Below are 16,739 nucleotides of genomic sequence, written 5' to 3'. Positions count from 1 at the left end.
CGGGCAGGGAGATGCGGACAGACCGACAAGGCAGCCAATTAGAGCCCGGCCAGACACCGCGCCTCCCGCCCCCACACACCCCCACTGGCGATTGGGTTGCGGGACGCGCGGGGCGGGGCTTCCGGGAGGGGCGGGCTGGCTTCCGGGCGGGAGAGGCTGGCTTCCGGCGGGAGCGCCGCCGCGGATGGCCGCGTACAGGGCAGCTCTCGGGGGTTCGCTCGCAGCTGCCCGACTTCTGCCCCTCGGCCGCTGCCACCCGTCGCCCGCGCCCGGCTCTACCTTGTCGGGCGCCGCCATGGAGCCCGCGCCTTGCTGGCTGGCGGGGCTGCGCTTCGACAACCGCGCCCTGCGCGCGCTGCCCGTGGAGGCGCCGCCTCCGGGTCCCGAGGGCGCCCAGTCCGCGCCGCGCCAGGTGCCCGGGGCCTGCTTCACTCGCGTGCGGCCCACCCCCCTGCGGCAGCCGCGCGTTGTGGCGCTGTCGGAGCCCGCGCTGGCACTGCTGGGCCTGGGCGCGCCGCCCGCACGCGAGGCCGAGGCCGAGGCCGAGGCCGCGCTGTTCTTCAGCGGCAACGCGCTCCTGCCGGGTACTGAGCCCGCCGCGCACTGCTACTGCGGCCACCAGTTCGGCCAGTTCGCCGGGCAACTGGGCGACGGCGCCGCCATGTACTTGGGCGAGGTGTGCACGGCGGCCGGCGAGCGCTGGGAGCTGCAGCTCAAGGGCGCTGGGCCCACGCCCTTCTCCAGGTGGGCCGGGGCGGGCGAGGGGCGCGGGTGGGTCCTCCCCGCCGGGGCGCCCCTGCCCTCCACCCAGCGCGGTATTGGGGGCGTCCCGAGGCCACTGCCAAGTGGGGCCTCCTCTCCTCCCGCGGGAGCGCGGTGCTGGCAGCCGCCCGCTCGCTGTGCTCATCAACCCGCCGAGGACCTTGGAGTCAGCTCCACCAGTGACGCCACTCATGTTTACCGACGTTCGCTGGGGCTCCAAGTCCAGGGGTGGGAGCCGGGGTGAGAGGTTAGGCTAACCCTAACCCTAACCCTAACCCTAACCCCGCAGGTCCCCAGCCTTCCTCCGATCGCCCGTGGGGCGGGCCGCTTCGTCCAGCAGCCTCGCTCTGCTACTCTGGCCATGACTTCCATGCGGGCGGCCCTTTTTAACCCCGAAGTGAGGTGGGCATCGTTTAGATTTCGGGGGAGGGGGGCACACAGGTAGTCTAAGGCAAGATCTGGGTCCAGATGCCGCCAGGCCCACCGGGGAGCCGTGCACGCGCCACCTGCCTCTTGTGTACAGATAGCACTTCGGTCTGTTCTGCTCTTTTTCACTAAACAATTAATGTACTTATTCCATATTGTTTACTGCTTTTGTGGAATGACTAGGAAAACAATACACACAAGTGTACATTTTATGTTCAGAGAAATGCTAAAGCCGCGTCTCATCCGGCCCCTCCCTGTGCTCTCATCACCTCCCCCTCCAGTGCCTGAAATGCCCCTCAGTCCCTCAGCATCCCTTCCCTGGGGCTCCGTCTGCCAAGCAAGCTCCTCAGACTGGGGTCTTCCTCACTCCCCCGTCTCCACATCCGTTCTGTTCTGTGTCTGAGGGCAGCCTGGCCCTCCCTCCCCACCCCCAGCGACCTGCTTAGTGTTGACGCACCAGCCGCCCACGGAGCATTTCTGGCCTTGGAACGTGGTGGAGATGCTCAGCCTGGGGCCTGCTTATCCTGTGAGCATTTTTTTTTTTTTTTTACTTTTTTGTTTTTCTTTTTGGCGAACATCTTAAACTTTCGTTTTGGTGATATTTTGAGTTATAAAGACAAATTTTTTATGAGAGTAATCTGTCACTGGAAGACACTTTTTATATTTGAAGACTCGAGTATTAACTCAGTGCTTTCAGACCTGAGGTATGCTAGCATATATTTTCTCCTAAAAATTAAGGAGTCCTCTGACCTTTACTCAGGCCCTGCCTGTCATCCCCACAAGTGTCCTGGGGTCCCTGGCCTCACCAGTTCTCTGAGATTGAGGCTAACATCTGAAGTGGCCGTGAGAAGGAAGAGACTTGAGCGGTGAAAACTGAAAAACATTACTGAAAGAAAGTAAACATAAATGGAAACATCCCTTGTTCATGGGTTGGATAACTTTATATTTGAAAGACAACAGTACTCTTTGAAGAGATTCAGTACAGTCCCTATCAAAATACCAATGACAGTTTTTGCAAAAATAGAAAAACCCATTCTAAAATTCACATGGGGTCAGGTGCAGTGGCTCACTCCTGTAATCCCAGCACTTTGGGAAGCCAAGGCAGGAGGATTGCTTGAGGCCAGGAGTTGGAGACCAGCCTGGGGAAACAGCAAGACCCTGTCTCTTCAAAAAAATGTTTTTTTTATTAGCTGGGCATGGTGGAGTGTGCTTCTCATTGCAGTTACTCAGGAGGCTGAAGTGGAAGAATTCACTTGAGCCCAGGATTCAAGGCCACGGTGAGCTGTGATTGTCCCATTGCACTCCAGCCTGGATGACAGAGTGAGACCCTGTCTCAAAAAGTAATACAATTCACATGGAATCTCAAGGGACCCTGAATGGACAAAACAATCTTGAAGAAAGTTGGAGGACTCATGCTTCCTGATTTCAAAACTTACTACAAAGCCGCAATCAGCAAAACAGTATGGCATTGGCATAAGGATAGACATAGACCAGTGGGATGGAATAAAGAGCCTAGAAATAAACCTTCACATATATGGTCAGCAAATTGTCAACAAGTGTGCTGAGACCATTCGATGGAGAAAGACTTTTCAACAAATGGTGCTGGGAAAACTGGATCCTCATGCAAAAGAATGAAGCTGGGTCCTTACCTACAACATGAACAAAGTTAACTGTAGAGTGGACCAAAGACCTAAGCATAAGAGCTAAAAGTCTTAGAGAAAATAGGGAAAATGCTTCATGACATTGGATTTGGCAGTGATTTCTCAGCTGTGACACAAAAGGCACAGGCAACTAAAGAAATAGACAAACAGGACTTCATGAACACTTTAAAAATTATGCATAAAAATACAGTATTAACAGTAAAAATGCAGCCCACAGAATGGGAGGAAATATTTGCAATTCATGTATCTGGTAAGTGAGTAATATCCAGAATATACAGAGAACTCTCAAAACTCAACAACGGGAAAAAAAAAAACAATTCAAAAATGGACTGGGAGGCTGAAACAGGAGAATCACTTGAACCCAGGAGGCGGAGGTTGCAGTGAGCCGAGATCGCACCACTGTCCCTGGGTGACAGAGCGAGACCCTGTCACCAAAAAAAAAATGTAAGTTAAAAAGTGTTGAGGCTGTGGAGAAATTGGAACCCTTCTGCACTGCTGTGGGAATGTAAAATGATACGGTGCTGTGGAAAACAGTGTAGAAGTTCCTCAAATAATTAAAAATAGAATCACCATGTGATTCAGCAGTCCTGCTTCAAGAGCAGGCTCTCAGGGAGACAGTTGTATACCGATATTCATAGCCAAAAGGCAGAACAAGTGTCTATCAGCAGATGAATGGAATATTATTCATCCTTAAGAAAGAAGATGCTGACGTGCTACAACACGGATGAACCTTGAGGACATGCTGCAGAGTGAAATAAACTGGTCACAGAAAGACAAATCCTGTGCGATTCCACTTACCTGAGGTACCTAGAGAGCCACATTCATAGAGACAAAGTAGAATGGTAGGTGCCAGGGGCTGGAGGGAGTAGAGGAATCGGGAGCTAGTGTTTAATAGGGACAAAGTTTCAATTTCACAAGACAGATTTCTGGACATGGATGGGGGTGATGGTTGTGCAACATTATGAACGTATTTAATAGCAGTGATCTGTACACTTAAAAATGGCTAAGGTGGGCCGGGTGCAATGGCTCATGCCTGTAATCCTCGTATTTTTGAGAGGCCAAGGTGAGAGGATCGCTTGAGCCCAGGAGTTCAAGACTAGCGTGGGCAACATAATGAAACCCCATCTTTACAAAAAGTAAGATAAGAATTAGCCGAGCCTGGCGGCAGTGCCTGTAGTCCCATCTACTTGGCAGGCTGAGGCGAGAGGGTGGTGCTGCAGTGAGCCAGGTTTGTGCCACTGCACTCCAGGCCAAGTGACAAGAGTGAGACCCTGTCTTTAAAAAGCAAAAAAGAAAAAGTGGTTTAAGATGGTAAATTTATGGCCGGGCGCGGTGGCTCAAGCCTGTAATCCTAGCACTTTGGGAGGCCGAGGCGGGTGGATCATGAGGTCAGGAGATCGAGACCATCCTGGCTAACATGGTGAAACCCCGTCTCTACTAAAAATACAAAAAACTAGCCGGGCGTGGTGGCGGGCGCCTGTAGTCCCAGCTACTCGGAGGCTGAGGCGGGAGAATGGTGTGAACCCGGGAGGCGGAGCTTGCAGTGAGCCGAGATCGCGCCACTGCACTCCAGCCTGGGCGACACAGCGAGACTCCGTCTCAAAAAAAAAAAAAAAAAAAAAAAGATGGTAAATTTATTTTGTGTGTATTTTACCACAGTGAAAATAACTGAAGAAAAAGAGGGCAGTCATCTGGCCCTCAGATCTCACATCGCCTTCCCCATGTGTGTCCGAGTCCCTGGCCTCAGCAGTTCTGCAGGACGTGAGGTGGAGACCAGGGCCCTGAAGACGTGTGGGGAAGGGAATGCGAGACCTGGGGGTCAGAAGTGGCTGAGTGCCCTGAGGCCGGTGCTGTTGGAGCCTCAAGGGGCGGGTTTTTCGGGGCGGGCAGCTGGCTTCTCTGCCCTGCCTCCTCCCACTGTGGGTATGAGGGCTCTGGCAGGCACAGAGGAGCTCATTCCTTGGCTGGCCTATACCTGGGCACCCATCCTGGTGCAGACAAAGGCTACTGTGTCCCATGGGGCAGGGCTGCCCCAGGCCCTTTGCCCTTGCTGCACAGTCACACAGTCTTGGCTTCTGCTGCAGAATCCTCGTCCTGGGCAGGAAGACAGACTCCTGCGTGTGTTCAGGCCCATTTTTACCAGAGGCTGTGCCGACAACCTGCTGGGGTGTGTGATTGCTGGAACTGGGCGATGTTGGAGGCTCACGAGGCACCTGACGTCACCTGGGATGGGCGGTTTTCAGGGACGTGTGAGCTGCTCACGTTACATGCGTTCCCTCCTTTCCGTGTGCTGCCTGGAATCTTGGTGTTGGGTGACTCCTGCCCGGCCCACGTAGTGAACTCTGTGTTTGGTTTCAGACAGGCCGACGGTCGCAAGGTCCTGCGGTCAAGCATCCGGGAGTTCCTGTGCAGCGAAGCCATGTTCCACCTGGGGGTCCCCACCACACGGGCCGGTGCCTGTGTCACGTCCGAGTCCACGGTGGTGCGCGACGTGTTCTATGATGGTAATCCCAAATATGAACAATGCACGGTTGTGTTGCGTATAGCTTCCACTTTCATAAGGTAATGCCGGGGTCCTTTAGGGCTGTCTACACACGCTTGCTTAGAGAGTCCTAGGAGATCTGGGCCTGTGCTGCTAGGATTCTGGCAGAAACACAAACTCAGATGACCGCCTTGGCCTCTTCTGAAAGTCTAGCCTGTCCCTGGCAGCCTTAGAAGCTGCCTGTTTGCAAAGTAGCTGCGTGACACCCACTGGGAGGGATCTGAGTGCAAAGGCATTTGGTGCTCGGTTGGGACACTTGTGCTAAGCCCTCCCACGTGCCCGTCCAGGCCCTCGTTGCGGCCAGAGATGGGCCTGCGGGAGCTGGCATGTCTCAAAGCACCAGCAGGGGGTCCAGGGCCACGGGTACCAGAGAAGGGTCCCTGCCTGGTGCTTCTGGGGAGGAGGGGCTCCCAGAGCCTGAGGCTGGGGACAGTGTCCAGAACTGTTTGCTGGAGTTTATGACAAGGAAGTACTTAGACTTGACTGAGGAAATAGCCATTGAAGAAGCAGGAGCCACAAGCGTGCTGTGCCCAGTGTCCTGCTCGTGCTTTCTGATCTGATGGTCAGTTGCTCGTTGGTCTGGAGTCCTGGGCTGGCTCCTCTCTGACGTGAGCCATCAGTTACCAGTTTTCTTTTCTTTTTTTTTTTTTTTGAGATGGAGTCTTGCTCTGTCGCCCAGGCTGGAGTGCAATGGCGTGATCTTGGCTCACTGCAAGCTCCACCTCCCGGGTTCAAGTGATTCTCCTGCCTCAGCCTCCCGAGTAGCTGGGATTACAGACGCCGCCACCACGCCCAGCTAATTTTTGTATTTTTAGTAGAGACAGGGTTTCTCCATGTTGGCCAGGCTGGTCTCGAACTCCTGACCTCTGGTGACTCACCCACCTTGGCCTCCCAAAGTGCTGGAATTATAGGCCTGAACCACTGCACCCGGCCCCCAGCCATCAGTTTTTTGTTGTTTTTTTTTTTTTTTTTTTTTTTTTTTGAGACAGAGTCTTGCTCTGCCACCCAGGCTGGAGTGCAGTGGCCGGATCTCAGCTCACTGCAAGCTCCGCCTCCCGGGTTCACGCCATTCTCCTGCCTCAGCCTCCCGAGTAGCTGGGACTACAGGCGCCCGCCACCTCGCCCGGCTAGTTTTTTGTATTTTTTAGTAGAGACGGGGTTTCACCGTGTCAGCAAGGATGGTCTCGATCTCCTGACCTTGTGATCCGCCCGTCTCGGCCTCCCAAAGTGCTGGGATTACAGGCTTGAGCCACCGCGCCCGGCCAACCATCAGTTTTTGATGTCACCTTGCCACCTGGTGACTAACACTTCCTCCTGAACACCTGAGTGTAGAGTTGTCTGTTGGTCTCGCGGCCCCATCCTGCCCGGGACACCAGCCGCCCACCCCTGTGGCTGCCTGTGGGCCTCTGGCCTTTCCTGTCCTGCGGTGGTGGGGACGGAAGGATCTGGGGCAGCAACTTCCTCTGAGGCCCCGCCCAGTGGCAATGCTGGCATCATCATGAAGTCCATCCTGTGTGGTACGCAGCATCCCTGCTCTGGGCCAGTGGTAACCCCAGTTGTGACAATGAAAATGTGTCCAGACCTTGCCTGATGTCCGCTGGGGGACGGTCACCCTGGAGGACGGCTGTTGCTGAGTGCTCACAGATGTGTGTCCGCAGCAGCTGACTCTGCTTCACACCCCCTTCCCGAGGATGCGGCGGCAGGCCATGCCCCTCCAGGTGTGAGACCTGCAGAAAACCCTCCTCGTGGGGTTGGGGTGGGGGTGCAGGGGGTGTTGGTGATTTCTTACCCCATGGGCCTCCCCCGCACGTGCCCCAGACTATGTAGACAGGGCCTGGTCAGTGGCTGGATGTTGACCAAAAGTGGAATATGTCTGTGTTTGTGTCAGGTAGAGCCAGGGTGCATTCTCTTTGGTTGTTTGCTTTTGTTTTAATCAAGGTTCTTTTTCTGCTGTAGGGCTGCAAGATTTAATAACCACAACAGGCCGGGTGCGGTGGCTCACGCCTGTAATCCCAGCACTTTGGGAGGCCGAGGCGGGTGGATCATGAGGTCAGGAGTTTGAGACCAGCCTGACCAACATGGTGAAACCCCGTCTCTACTAAAAATACAAAAATTAGCCAGGTGTGGTGGCGTGCGCCTATAATCCCAGCTACTCAGCAGGCTGAGGCAGGAAAATCACTTGAACCCAGGAGTTGGAGGTTGCAGTGAGCCGAGATCGCGCCATTGCACTCCAGCCCGGGCAACAAGAGCAAGGCTCTGTCTGAAAAAAAAGAAAAAAATAGCCACAACAACGTGTTTTTCTTTTTCTTATTTTCACAAGGGGTCGGGGTCAGGTTTGACCTGTTGACAACTCGGGTCTTCCCTCCAGGTTTGGATCCTTTGAGATTTTTAAGTCCGCAGATGAGCACACAGGGCGTGCAGGCCCCAGCGTGGGGAGGAACGACATTCGTGTGCAGCTGCTTGACTATGTCATCAGCTCCTTTTACCCTGAGATCCAGGCTGCTCACGCCAGTGACCGCGTGCAGAGAAATGCTGCCTTCTTCCGGGAGGTCAGTGGGCTGCAGGCCGCCCCTCCCTGTGGGTGGGTGCTGGGTGTCCTCGCCTGTGCTGAAGACACCCTCATTGTGGCCGGGGGACAAAGGCTTTTACCCAGCCTCCCCGCCCTTCTCTGAGCTCCCCCTCCTGTCCGCAAACCCCATCACGTGTGCCCTGGGACAAACCTGAAACTCCCCTGGGCTCAGTGGCGTTGGGGGCCCTGGGCGTGCTCTCCTGCTGGTATCCCTGCAGGGCCAGCTCGGGGCGGGGGCGCGGGGTGGAAGCACCATGGGTGCTGGGCACCTCCCACGTGGGTCGACACGTCTTGATGCCCAGGGCAGCCAGTCGGGTCCTGACTGGGGAGATGCTGAGGGCCCGCCTTGGGTCTGGGTCCCTGCCCCACGGTCTGATGGCATCGTCCTTGTCACAGGGCATTCAGTGCACGGTGGGGGAACCCGGCACCTCACCTGGCTGGGCTGGGGTCCTGCAGCATCAGTGGGGTCAGACCAAGTGGGGGTTCGGGGGACGAGGCACAGCATCGTCTTTGAGAAGTCTCAGGCCATCCCTGGAGCAGCTGCAGCCAGGGCCATGTGGGGACCCGCTTTGCCATGTGGCTGGAGGCTGTTGAGCTGCCGTCAGCAGAAGTGGGCCCGAGGCAGGTGCTCCTGGGGCTGTGTCCTGCCCCAGCTGCGTCCCTTCAGTCCACCCCAGCCATGCTCTGTGTCGAGGATGACGGGGCTGCAAAAGGCCGGGAGGAGCCGCTGGGGGCAGCCTGGTACTCCGGCATAGACAGCGTGGGTGGTCAGGGCAGGTCACTCTGCCCCTCTGAGCCTCAGTCTTCTGCCAGGACGCAGGGAGGACAGCACTGCCTGCCTCCCAGGAGCGTTGGTGGCCTGGCAGGAGCGAGGCAGTGTCAGGCCTGTGTTGAGCAGGGTCAGTGGGGCCTTCAGTGCATCTTGGGGGCTCCTGGCCCCCGTTTGTTGGCCCCTATTCTCACAGTTGCCAGTGCTGGGCTGAGTGGGGACTGCTGTCTGGTTGGAGGGGCTAGGCCGGCAGGGTGGTGGTGGCACCAGGATGGACAGTGGCCTGGCCCTGGGGCAGGTGCGGCCCCTCAGTGAGCTGACCCTTCCCTGCTGCTTTGGGGTCTCTACTGGGCCTGCGTCTGGGGTTCCCTGATTTTTCTAGTTTGGGTAAAAGCCAAGTTTTGTGAGCATATAAAAGAGTGGATGCTGTGAGTGGGCTTGAGAACCCTTGACACACACTCTGCATTGCCACGCTGTGGTGGAGGCGGTGACAGGACATCGGGACACATTGCCCAGAAGTACCAGAGTGAGAGCCACTCAGCGAAGCACAGCTGGTTTCCGGGAGGGGAAGGATGGACACGAGTTGGGGGGTCTGGGCAGGACCCGGAGGAGGGAGCAAGCACGCTGTCCCGCCCCCAGGTGACGCGGCGCACAGCGTGGATGGTGGCTGAGTGGCAGTGCGTGGGCTTCTGCCACGGCGTGCTCAACACCGACAACATGAGCATCCTGGGGCTCACCATCGACTACGGGCCCTTCGGCTTCCTGGACAGGTAAGTGGCTGGGGGGTGCAAGCTGCATGAAGCCTGCTGCCCCGAGGCACTGGCCCATGATGCCGACGGGGGCTGGGGGCTGATGTAGGAAGTAGAGAGTCCAGGGCAATCCCGGAGGCCTTGGGCGGAGGCTGTTGAGACAGGACCCCTGTGGGACAGGGCCAGAGAGCCATGGCCACGTGGGAACTTCCTCTGGGCCTCCCCTCCAGGGTGCCTGCACCATCTCCTGGGAACTTCCCCTCAGGCAGGGCGTGGCTCTCTTGCCCTGTGTGGCAGGTACGACCCTGACCACGTGTGCAATGCCTCCGACAACACCGGCCGCTACGCATACAGCAAGCAGCCCGAGGTGTGCAGGTGGAACCTGCAGAAGCTGGCCGAGGCCCTGCAGCCAGAGCTGCCCCTGGAGCTGGGCGAGGCCATCCTGGCCGAGGAGTTTGATGCCGAGTTCCAAAGGCACTACATGCAGAAGATGCGCAGGAAGCTGGGCCTTGTGCAGCTGGAGCTGGAGGAAGACAGGGCGCTGGTGTCCAAGCTCCTGGAGACCATGCACCTGACCGGTGAGTGACCCAGCCGTGCCCACAGCGAGGCGCTTCCTGTGCTATTGTGGTTAGAGATGGTTTACCTTCCAGCTTCCAGTTTCCAAGTGCACAGTCACTCCCTGGGCCCGCCCCAGCCCCTGGCACCCCCATTCTACTCTCTGTCTTTATGGATTTGGTGAACCTAGGGGCCTCCTGCGAGTGGAATCATAAGGTGTTTGTTCCTTGGTGACTGCTTATTTCACTTAGCAGAAGATCCTCAATGTTCATCCAGGTTCGTATCAGGATTTTATTCCGTTTGAAGTCTGAGAAGCATCCCGTTGCGTGGACAGGCCACAGTTTGCTTATCCATGACCTATTGGCGTACACGCTCCTCTTCTGGCTGTTGTGTACGGTATATTGTGTGTTGTGTGCAGTGCTGCCGTGACAGTGAGTGCAAAGCTCTCTGATGCCTGCTCTCAGTCCCGTGGTGTACAGTTGGTAGGACTGCTGGGTTATGTGGATGACTCACTGGGGTGTCCTAGCTAGGACGTGGATGTTGAATAGAAGTAGCTGAGATGGGCATCTTTTTCGTGTTCCTAACCTTCGGGAAAAACTGTTCAGTGTTTCACCCATTGAGTGTGATGTTAGCTGTGGGCTTTTTAACATACAGCTTTTGCCATGCTGAAGTTTTCTTTCAGAGTGCCTTTACCATGAAAGGCTACTGCATTTTATCAAACGCTTTTTCCTGCAATGAAGATGGTCATGTGATTTTATTATTTCATTCATATCTCCTTGCATTCTGGGGATAAATTTTACTTGGTCCTTTTAATATACTATATAATTATTATTTTTTAATATTTTTTGAGACAGAGTTTCACTTCGTTGCCCAGGCTGGAGTGCAATGGCATGATCTTGGCTCACTGCAACCTCTACCTCCCGGGTTCAAGTGATTCTCCTGCCTCAGTCTCTCAAGTAGCTGGGATTACAGGCACCTGCCACCATGCCCAGCTAATTTTGTATTTTTAGTAAAGATGGGGTTTCGCCATGTTGGTCAGGCTGGTCTCGAACTCCTGACCTCAGGTGATCTGCCTGCCTCAGCCTCCCAAAATACTGGGATTACAGGCGTGAGCCACCGCGCCCAGCCTATGCTGTATAATTATTTTAATATGCTGAATTTTGTGAGTATTTTGAGGATTTTTGCATCTGTATGCGTAAGGGATACTGGCTTATAGTTTTGCTTTGTTTTTTCTTTAGCTTATGGCTTTGATGTCAAGGTGGTGCTGGCCTCAGAGCGAGTTAGGAGGTATTCCCCCATCTTCCATTTTTTTCTTCAAAGTTTGCAAAGGATTTTTTGCCATTTGTTCTTAAGAGTATTTGGTAGAATTCACCAGTGAAGCCATCTGGTCCTGGCCTTTTCTTTGTTGGAAAAATTTGGATTACTGATCAGTCTCCTTGCTTGTCTTAGATCAATTTAGATTTTCCTTTCTTCTTGAGTCAGTTTTGGTAATTTGTGTTTCTAGGAATTTTCTGTGTCATGTAGTTTGTCCATGTCTTGTAGGTAATTTTGGCATACAATTGTTCATAACAGTTTTTTAAAAACAATTTTATTGTGGTAGGAACACCACATGGATCTATCCTCTTAAACTGTGGAGTGCACAGGAGGTGCACAGCGCATCATAGCTGACGCAGGAGCAGTGCTGTACAGCTGAGCCCTGCAGCTTGTTCACATCTGCAACCCAAACCCTGTGCGAGCCGATTACCAGCTCCCCATTCCCCTCCCTGCAGCCCCTGGTAGCAGCCACTCTGCTCTGAGTCTGTGAACCTGACTGCTCTAAAGCCTTCGTGTAAGTTACGCAGTGTGTGGCTTCTCTGTTTTTCAGTCTCTTATCTCCCTCTAATCTTGGCTCTTCTTTCTCCAGTTCCTTAGGCGTGAGGTGAGGTAACTGGAGATCTTCTTCAGTGTAGCCATTTACAGCTGTGCATGTCCTTCTGGTCACTGCTTTTGCTGTGTCCATCAATTTTGGTATGTTGTGTTTTGTGTTTTTTTGGTTTTTAGACAGAGTCTCGCTCTGTCACCCAAGCTGGAGTGCAGTGGCACCATCTTGGCTCACTGCAACCTCCGCCTCCCAGGCTCAAGTGATTCTCTTCCTTCAGCCTCCCAAGTAGCTGGGACTACTGGCATGCTCCACCACACCTGGCTAATTTTTGTATTGTTAGTAGAGATGGGACTTTACTATGTTGGCCAGGCTGGTCTCCAGCACCTGACCACAAGTGATCTGCCTGCCTCAGCCTCCCAAAGTGCTGGGATTCCAGGGATGAGCCACCGCGCCCGGCCAGTGTGTTATGTTTTTAAGTGATTTGTAGCTTCATTCCATTGTGGCTAGAGATGTCAGCCTTTTTATGTTTATTACAACTTGTTTTGTGGCTTATCTTGGAGAACGTCCCGTGTGCCCTGGAGAAGACGGTATGCTCTGTTCTGCTGGGTGGAGTGTTCTGTGTATATGCCTGTTTGGTCTTGTAGGTTTAGGCTGTTGTTCAGGTCTTCCATTTCTCATTGATATCCTGTCTAGACGCTTTTTTTTTTGGAGACTGAGTCTCGCTCTGTCGCCCAGGCCAGGCTGGAGTACAGTGGCGCGATCTTGGCTCACTGCAAGCTCCACCTCCCGGGTTCACGCCATTCTTCTGCTTCAGCCTCCCGAGTAGCTGGGACTACAGGTGCCGCCACCACGCCTGGCTAATTTTTTGTATTTTTAGTAGAGACGGGGTTTCTCCGTGTTAGCCAGGATGGTCTTGATCTCCTGACCTCGTGATCCACCCGCCTCAGCCTCCCAAAGTGCTGGGATTACACACATGAGCCACTGCGCCTGACCCTAGATGGTCTATCCATTATTAAGTGGTGTGTTTAAGTCTCTAACTCTTACTATAGATAGAACTGTTTGTTCTCTGTCCCTTCCATTCTGCCAACGTTTGTACATTTTAGGGCTTTCTTATTGGGTGCATGTAGGTGCATGTTCATAATTTTTACATTTTATTGATGAACTGACTCTTGCTGTATATAATGCTGTTTCTTGTAACTTTTTTTTTGGTTGAGGGTGGGTGTGTCTCACTTCGTTGCCCAGGCTGGAGTACAGTAGCACAGTCACAGCTCACTGCAGCTTCCACCTCCTGTGCTCCAGTTATCTCCTCCCGCCTCAGCCTACCAGGTAGCTACGATTACAGGAGTGAGCTACCTTTCCCGGCCCTTCTGACAATTTTTTATTTAAAGTCTTCTCTGGCCAGGCGTGGTGGATCACGTCTGTAATCCCAACACTTTGGGAGGCCAAGGCGGGCGGATCACCAGAGGTCAAGAGTTTGAGACCAGCTTGGCCAACATAGTGAAACTCATCTCTACTAAAAATACAAAGATTAGCCAGGCATGGTGGTGGGCGCCTATAATCTCAGCTACTCAGGAGGCTGAGGCAGGAGAATCACTTGAACGTGAGAGGCGGAGGTTGCAGTGAGCTGAGATCACGCCACTGCACTGCAGCCCAGGCGACAAGAGTGAGACTCCATCTCAAAAATACAAAAACAAAAACAGAAATTAGCCAGGCCTGGTGGCAGGTGCCTGTAATCCCAGCTACTTGGGAGGCTGAGGCAGGAGAATTGCTGGAACCCAGGAGGTGAGAGGTTGTAGCGAACCAAGATTGCGCCACTGTACTCCAGCCTGGGCGACAGAGCGGACTCCGTCTCCCAATAAATAAATAAGCAAGCAAGCAAGCCAGGCATGGTGGCACATGCCTGTAATCCCAGCTACTTGGGAGGCTGAGGCAGGAGAATTGCTGGAACCTGGGAGGCGGAGGTTGCAGTGAGCCGAGATTGCACCACTGCACTCCAGCCTGGGCAACAGAGCAAGACTCCATCTCAAAAAATAGAAAACTTACCTAATGTGAGTATAATAGTCACCTCAGCTCTCTTTAGGTTACTCTTTGCCTGGGTTTCTTCATCCTTTCACTTCCAGCCTGTTCGTGTCTTTGAACATCTTGCAGATTGTGTGGTGACAGCATGGAAATTGTCTTTTCGCCCACTTTGCCAAGCTGCCTTTCATTGGAGAGATCCATTTGCTTTCAAATTACTGATAAGGAACTACCTCTGCCATGTTTTTGGTCGTCACGTTCTCTGTTGCTGCCTTTGTGTGTAGTTGACTTTTTTGTAGTATGTTGCTTTGGCTCCCTTCTCATTTTTAGACGTTGTCTTAGGGTCACTGTGGTTTTGAGACAGCTGTTTTCCAGAGTTGGGGAGGATCGCAGTGTCTGTCACAGTTGGGCCTTTTGCAGGCTGGTGACAGCCTCTCCTCAACACTTGCTAGCTCCTAAAGCAGGCAGTCGTGACTGAGGATGTGAGGGCCGGGCAGCAGCCTCTGTGCCTTCTCGGTGTTAGCCCACTTCACAGGTGACTTGCAGGGCCAGAGCAAGTGACAGCCGCCTGGGCGGTGGATGGGTGGAGGAGTGGGGTGTGGAGGGCTCAGGAGTCCCCGGACCAGTGCTGAGCAGGGCTCATGTGGCACCTGTGCTGGGGGCAGCGTTTGGGTCCATGTGGGTCTCTGTGGCATCCTTGCTGGGTGTGGGTCCGTGTGGCATTGTGCTGGGGTGAGGGTGTGGGTCCTCTGGGGTAGTGTGTGGGTCTGTATGGCACCTGTGCCAGGTGGAGGGTGTGGGTCGGGGATTGTGTGGGTCCGTGCTGGGGTGGGGGTGGGGGATGGAGCATGTGGGTCCATGCAGCACGTGTGCTGGCGGGGGCGAGGGTTGGGGGGCTCTGTACGGCACCAGGACAGGGACCCTGGGCCTTCTGCTTCCAGCTCCCTGAGCAGCCTGTGTTCCAGGTGCTGACTTCACAAACACCTTCTTCTTGCTGAGCTCCTTCCCAGTGGAGCTGGAGTCACCAGGCCTGGCGGAGTTCCTGGCCAGGCTGATGGAGCAATGTGCCTCCCTGGAGGAGCTGAGGCTGGCCTTCCGGCCCCAGATGGATCCCCGGTGGGTACTCAGTTCCTACTTCCTTGGATTTGTTTCCAGAAAGGGAGGCACAATCAGAAACAGGCCAGAGGAGAAGCTGGAGGCAGGGCTGGCTGGTGCCCAGGTGGCTGCTCCGCTCCCAGGGACAGGCGCAGTCAGGGCGTCTCTGTGGTGCTGGGGCCCGTTGGTCACAGAGGAGAGGGCGGCGAGGCTGACACAGGTGTAGGGGGAGACCGTGGTCTCGGCTGTGGTTGGGCTTCAGGGAAAGCCTCTGGGTTTCCAGGGAGGATGGGCTCCCAGAGGTCAAGCTTTCCCACACCATCTTCCAAACGGAAGGGCCATCCCGTCTGAAGAGTCCCGCCCACGTGCAGGCTGAGACGCGGAAAGTGTTGCTGCTTTTAACTTAAAAAACAAGACTAGTGGGGTTGGGTGGGAGCGCCGGCCAGCAGGCCCTGCTGAGCGTGAAACCCCCTCCACTGGAGAAAGGGTGGCCCCAGCCCACCTGGACCCTTCTGGAAATGAGGGAAGCGCTAATAGCAGTGCCCGTCCCACAAGCATCGAACTCTGGGCAGCAGAGCATGGACATGACTGGTGTGTGTCCACTGGGTCCATCCCTGCTAGTGGAGTTCAAGGGACCTTGGGGACTGGGCTGCTTGGGCCCTTGGACTCCAGGTGAGCCGTGAGAGCAGCCTGGGGCAGGAGGAGCAGCTGCCTGCGGGGCAGGGACACGGTCAGGGGCTACCTCCCAGACACCCTGGCCTCCCCACAGGCAGCTATCCATGATGCTGATGCTGGCACAGTCAAACCCGCAGCTGTTCGCACTCATGGGCACCCGGGCAGGCATTGCCAGGGAGCTGGAGCGTGTGGAGCAGCAGTCTCGACTGGAGCAGCTGAGCATGGCAGAGCTGCAGAGCCGGAACCAGGGCCACTGGGCCGACTGGCTGCAGGCGTACAGGTGAGCCCTGCGTCCACGGTCACCTGGTGGGGGGCGCTGCTGGGAAAGTCCAGCCCGGCTGTGATTCCAGAGCCCGACTGTCATTCCAGAGCCCGGCTGGACAAGGACCTGGAAGGCGCCGGGGATGCTGCTGCCTGGCAGGCTGAGCGTGTGCGCGTGATGCACGCCAACAACCCCAAGTATGTGCTGAGGAACTACATCGCGCAGAACGCCATCGAGGCTGCCGAGCGCGGGGACTTCTCAGAGGCAAGCACAGGCCTGTCCCTGTGGTCCCTGGGATGGGGGGCTGGCCCCGGACCCTTCTCACCCTCACGATCCTCCAGGTGCGGCGGGTGCTGAAGCTACTGGAGAACCCTTACCACTGCGAGGCGGGGGCTGCCACAGATCCCGAGGCCACGGAGGCCGACGGGGCGGATGGCAGGCAGCGCTCCTACAGCAGTAAGCCCCCGCTCTGGGCAGCCGAACTGTGTGTGACATGATCTTCGTAATGGCCTCGGCACGCGCTCCACACCCCTGGAGCCTCCCGAGGCCCCCGTGTGCTGCTGAGTGGCCAAGACGGTGCTGGGCTGCCCTCTGCACTGGGGGATCCTGCCTGGGCCCATGCACACCTGTCTTTCCATGATGGCAGAGACATCCAGTCAGGACCTGACCCGTCTCTGTCTGAGGCCAGCTCAGCAGTGCAGCCTGGTCCCTGGGGGCTGGACCCAGGCTCCTAAATAAACCAGCAGCTCCCTCAGGCCCATCTGTGGTTCTTCTTCCCCCACCCTGCCCTGCCCTCA

At 55.4% G+C, this 16,739-nt stretch overlaps 1 protein-coding gene across 1 annotated transcript; it reads left to right on the top strand.

Annotated features, from left to right (window-relative positions):
- Positions 1 to 136: 136 nt before the first annotated feature.
- On the top strand, positions 137 to 16,695 carry SELENOO (selenoprotein O). Its single transcript, XM_025398867.1, has 9 exons — positions 137 to 744; positions 5,208 to 5,411; positions 7,760 to 7,940; positions 9,369 to 9,499; positions 9,776 to 10,056; positions 14,876 to 15,026; positions 15,775 to 15,960; positions 16,050 to 16,206; positions 16,284 to 16,695. The coding sequence occupies exons 1-9, from the start codon at positions 185 to 187 to the stop codon at positions 16,446 to 16,448; spliced, it is 2,016 nt and encodes a 671-aa protein (XP_025254652.1). The 5' UTR covers positions 137 to 184; the 3' UTR covers positions 16,449 to 16,695.
- The last annotated feature ends 44 nt before the right edge of the window (positions 16,696 to 16,739 follow it).

This window comes from Theropithecus gelada, chromosome 10, assembly GCF_003255815.1.
Source record: "Theropithecus gelada isolate Dixy chromosome 10, Tgel_1.0, whole genome shotgun sequence".
In the NCBI taxonomy this organism is placed as follows: Eukaryota; Metazoa; Chordata; class Mammalia; order Primates; family Cercopithecidae; genus Theropithecus; species Theropithecus gelada.
This window is presented reverse-complemented; position numbering and strand designations above follow the sequence as displayed.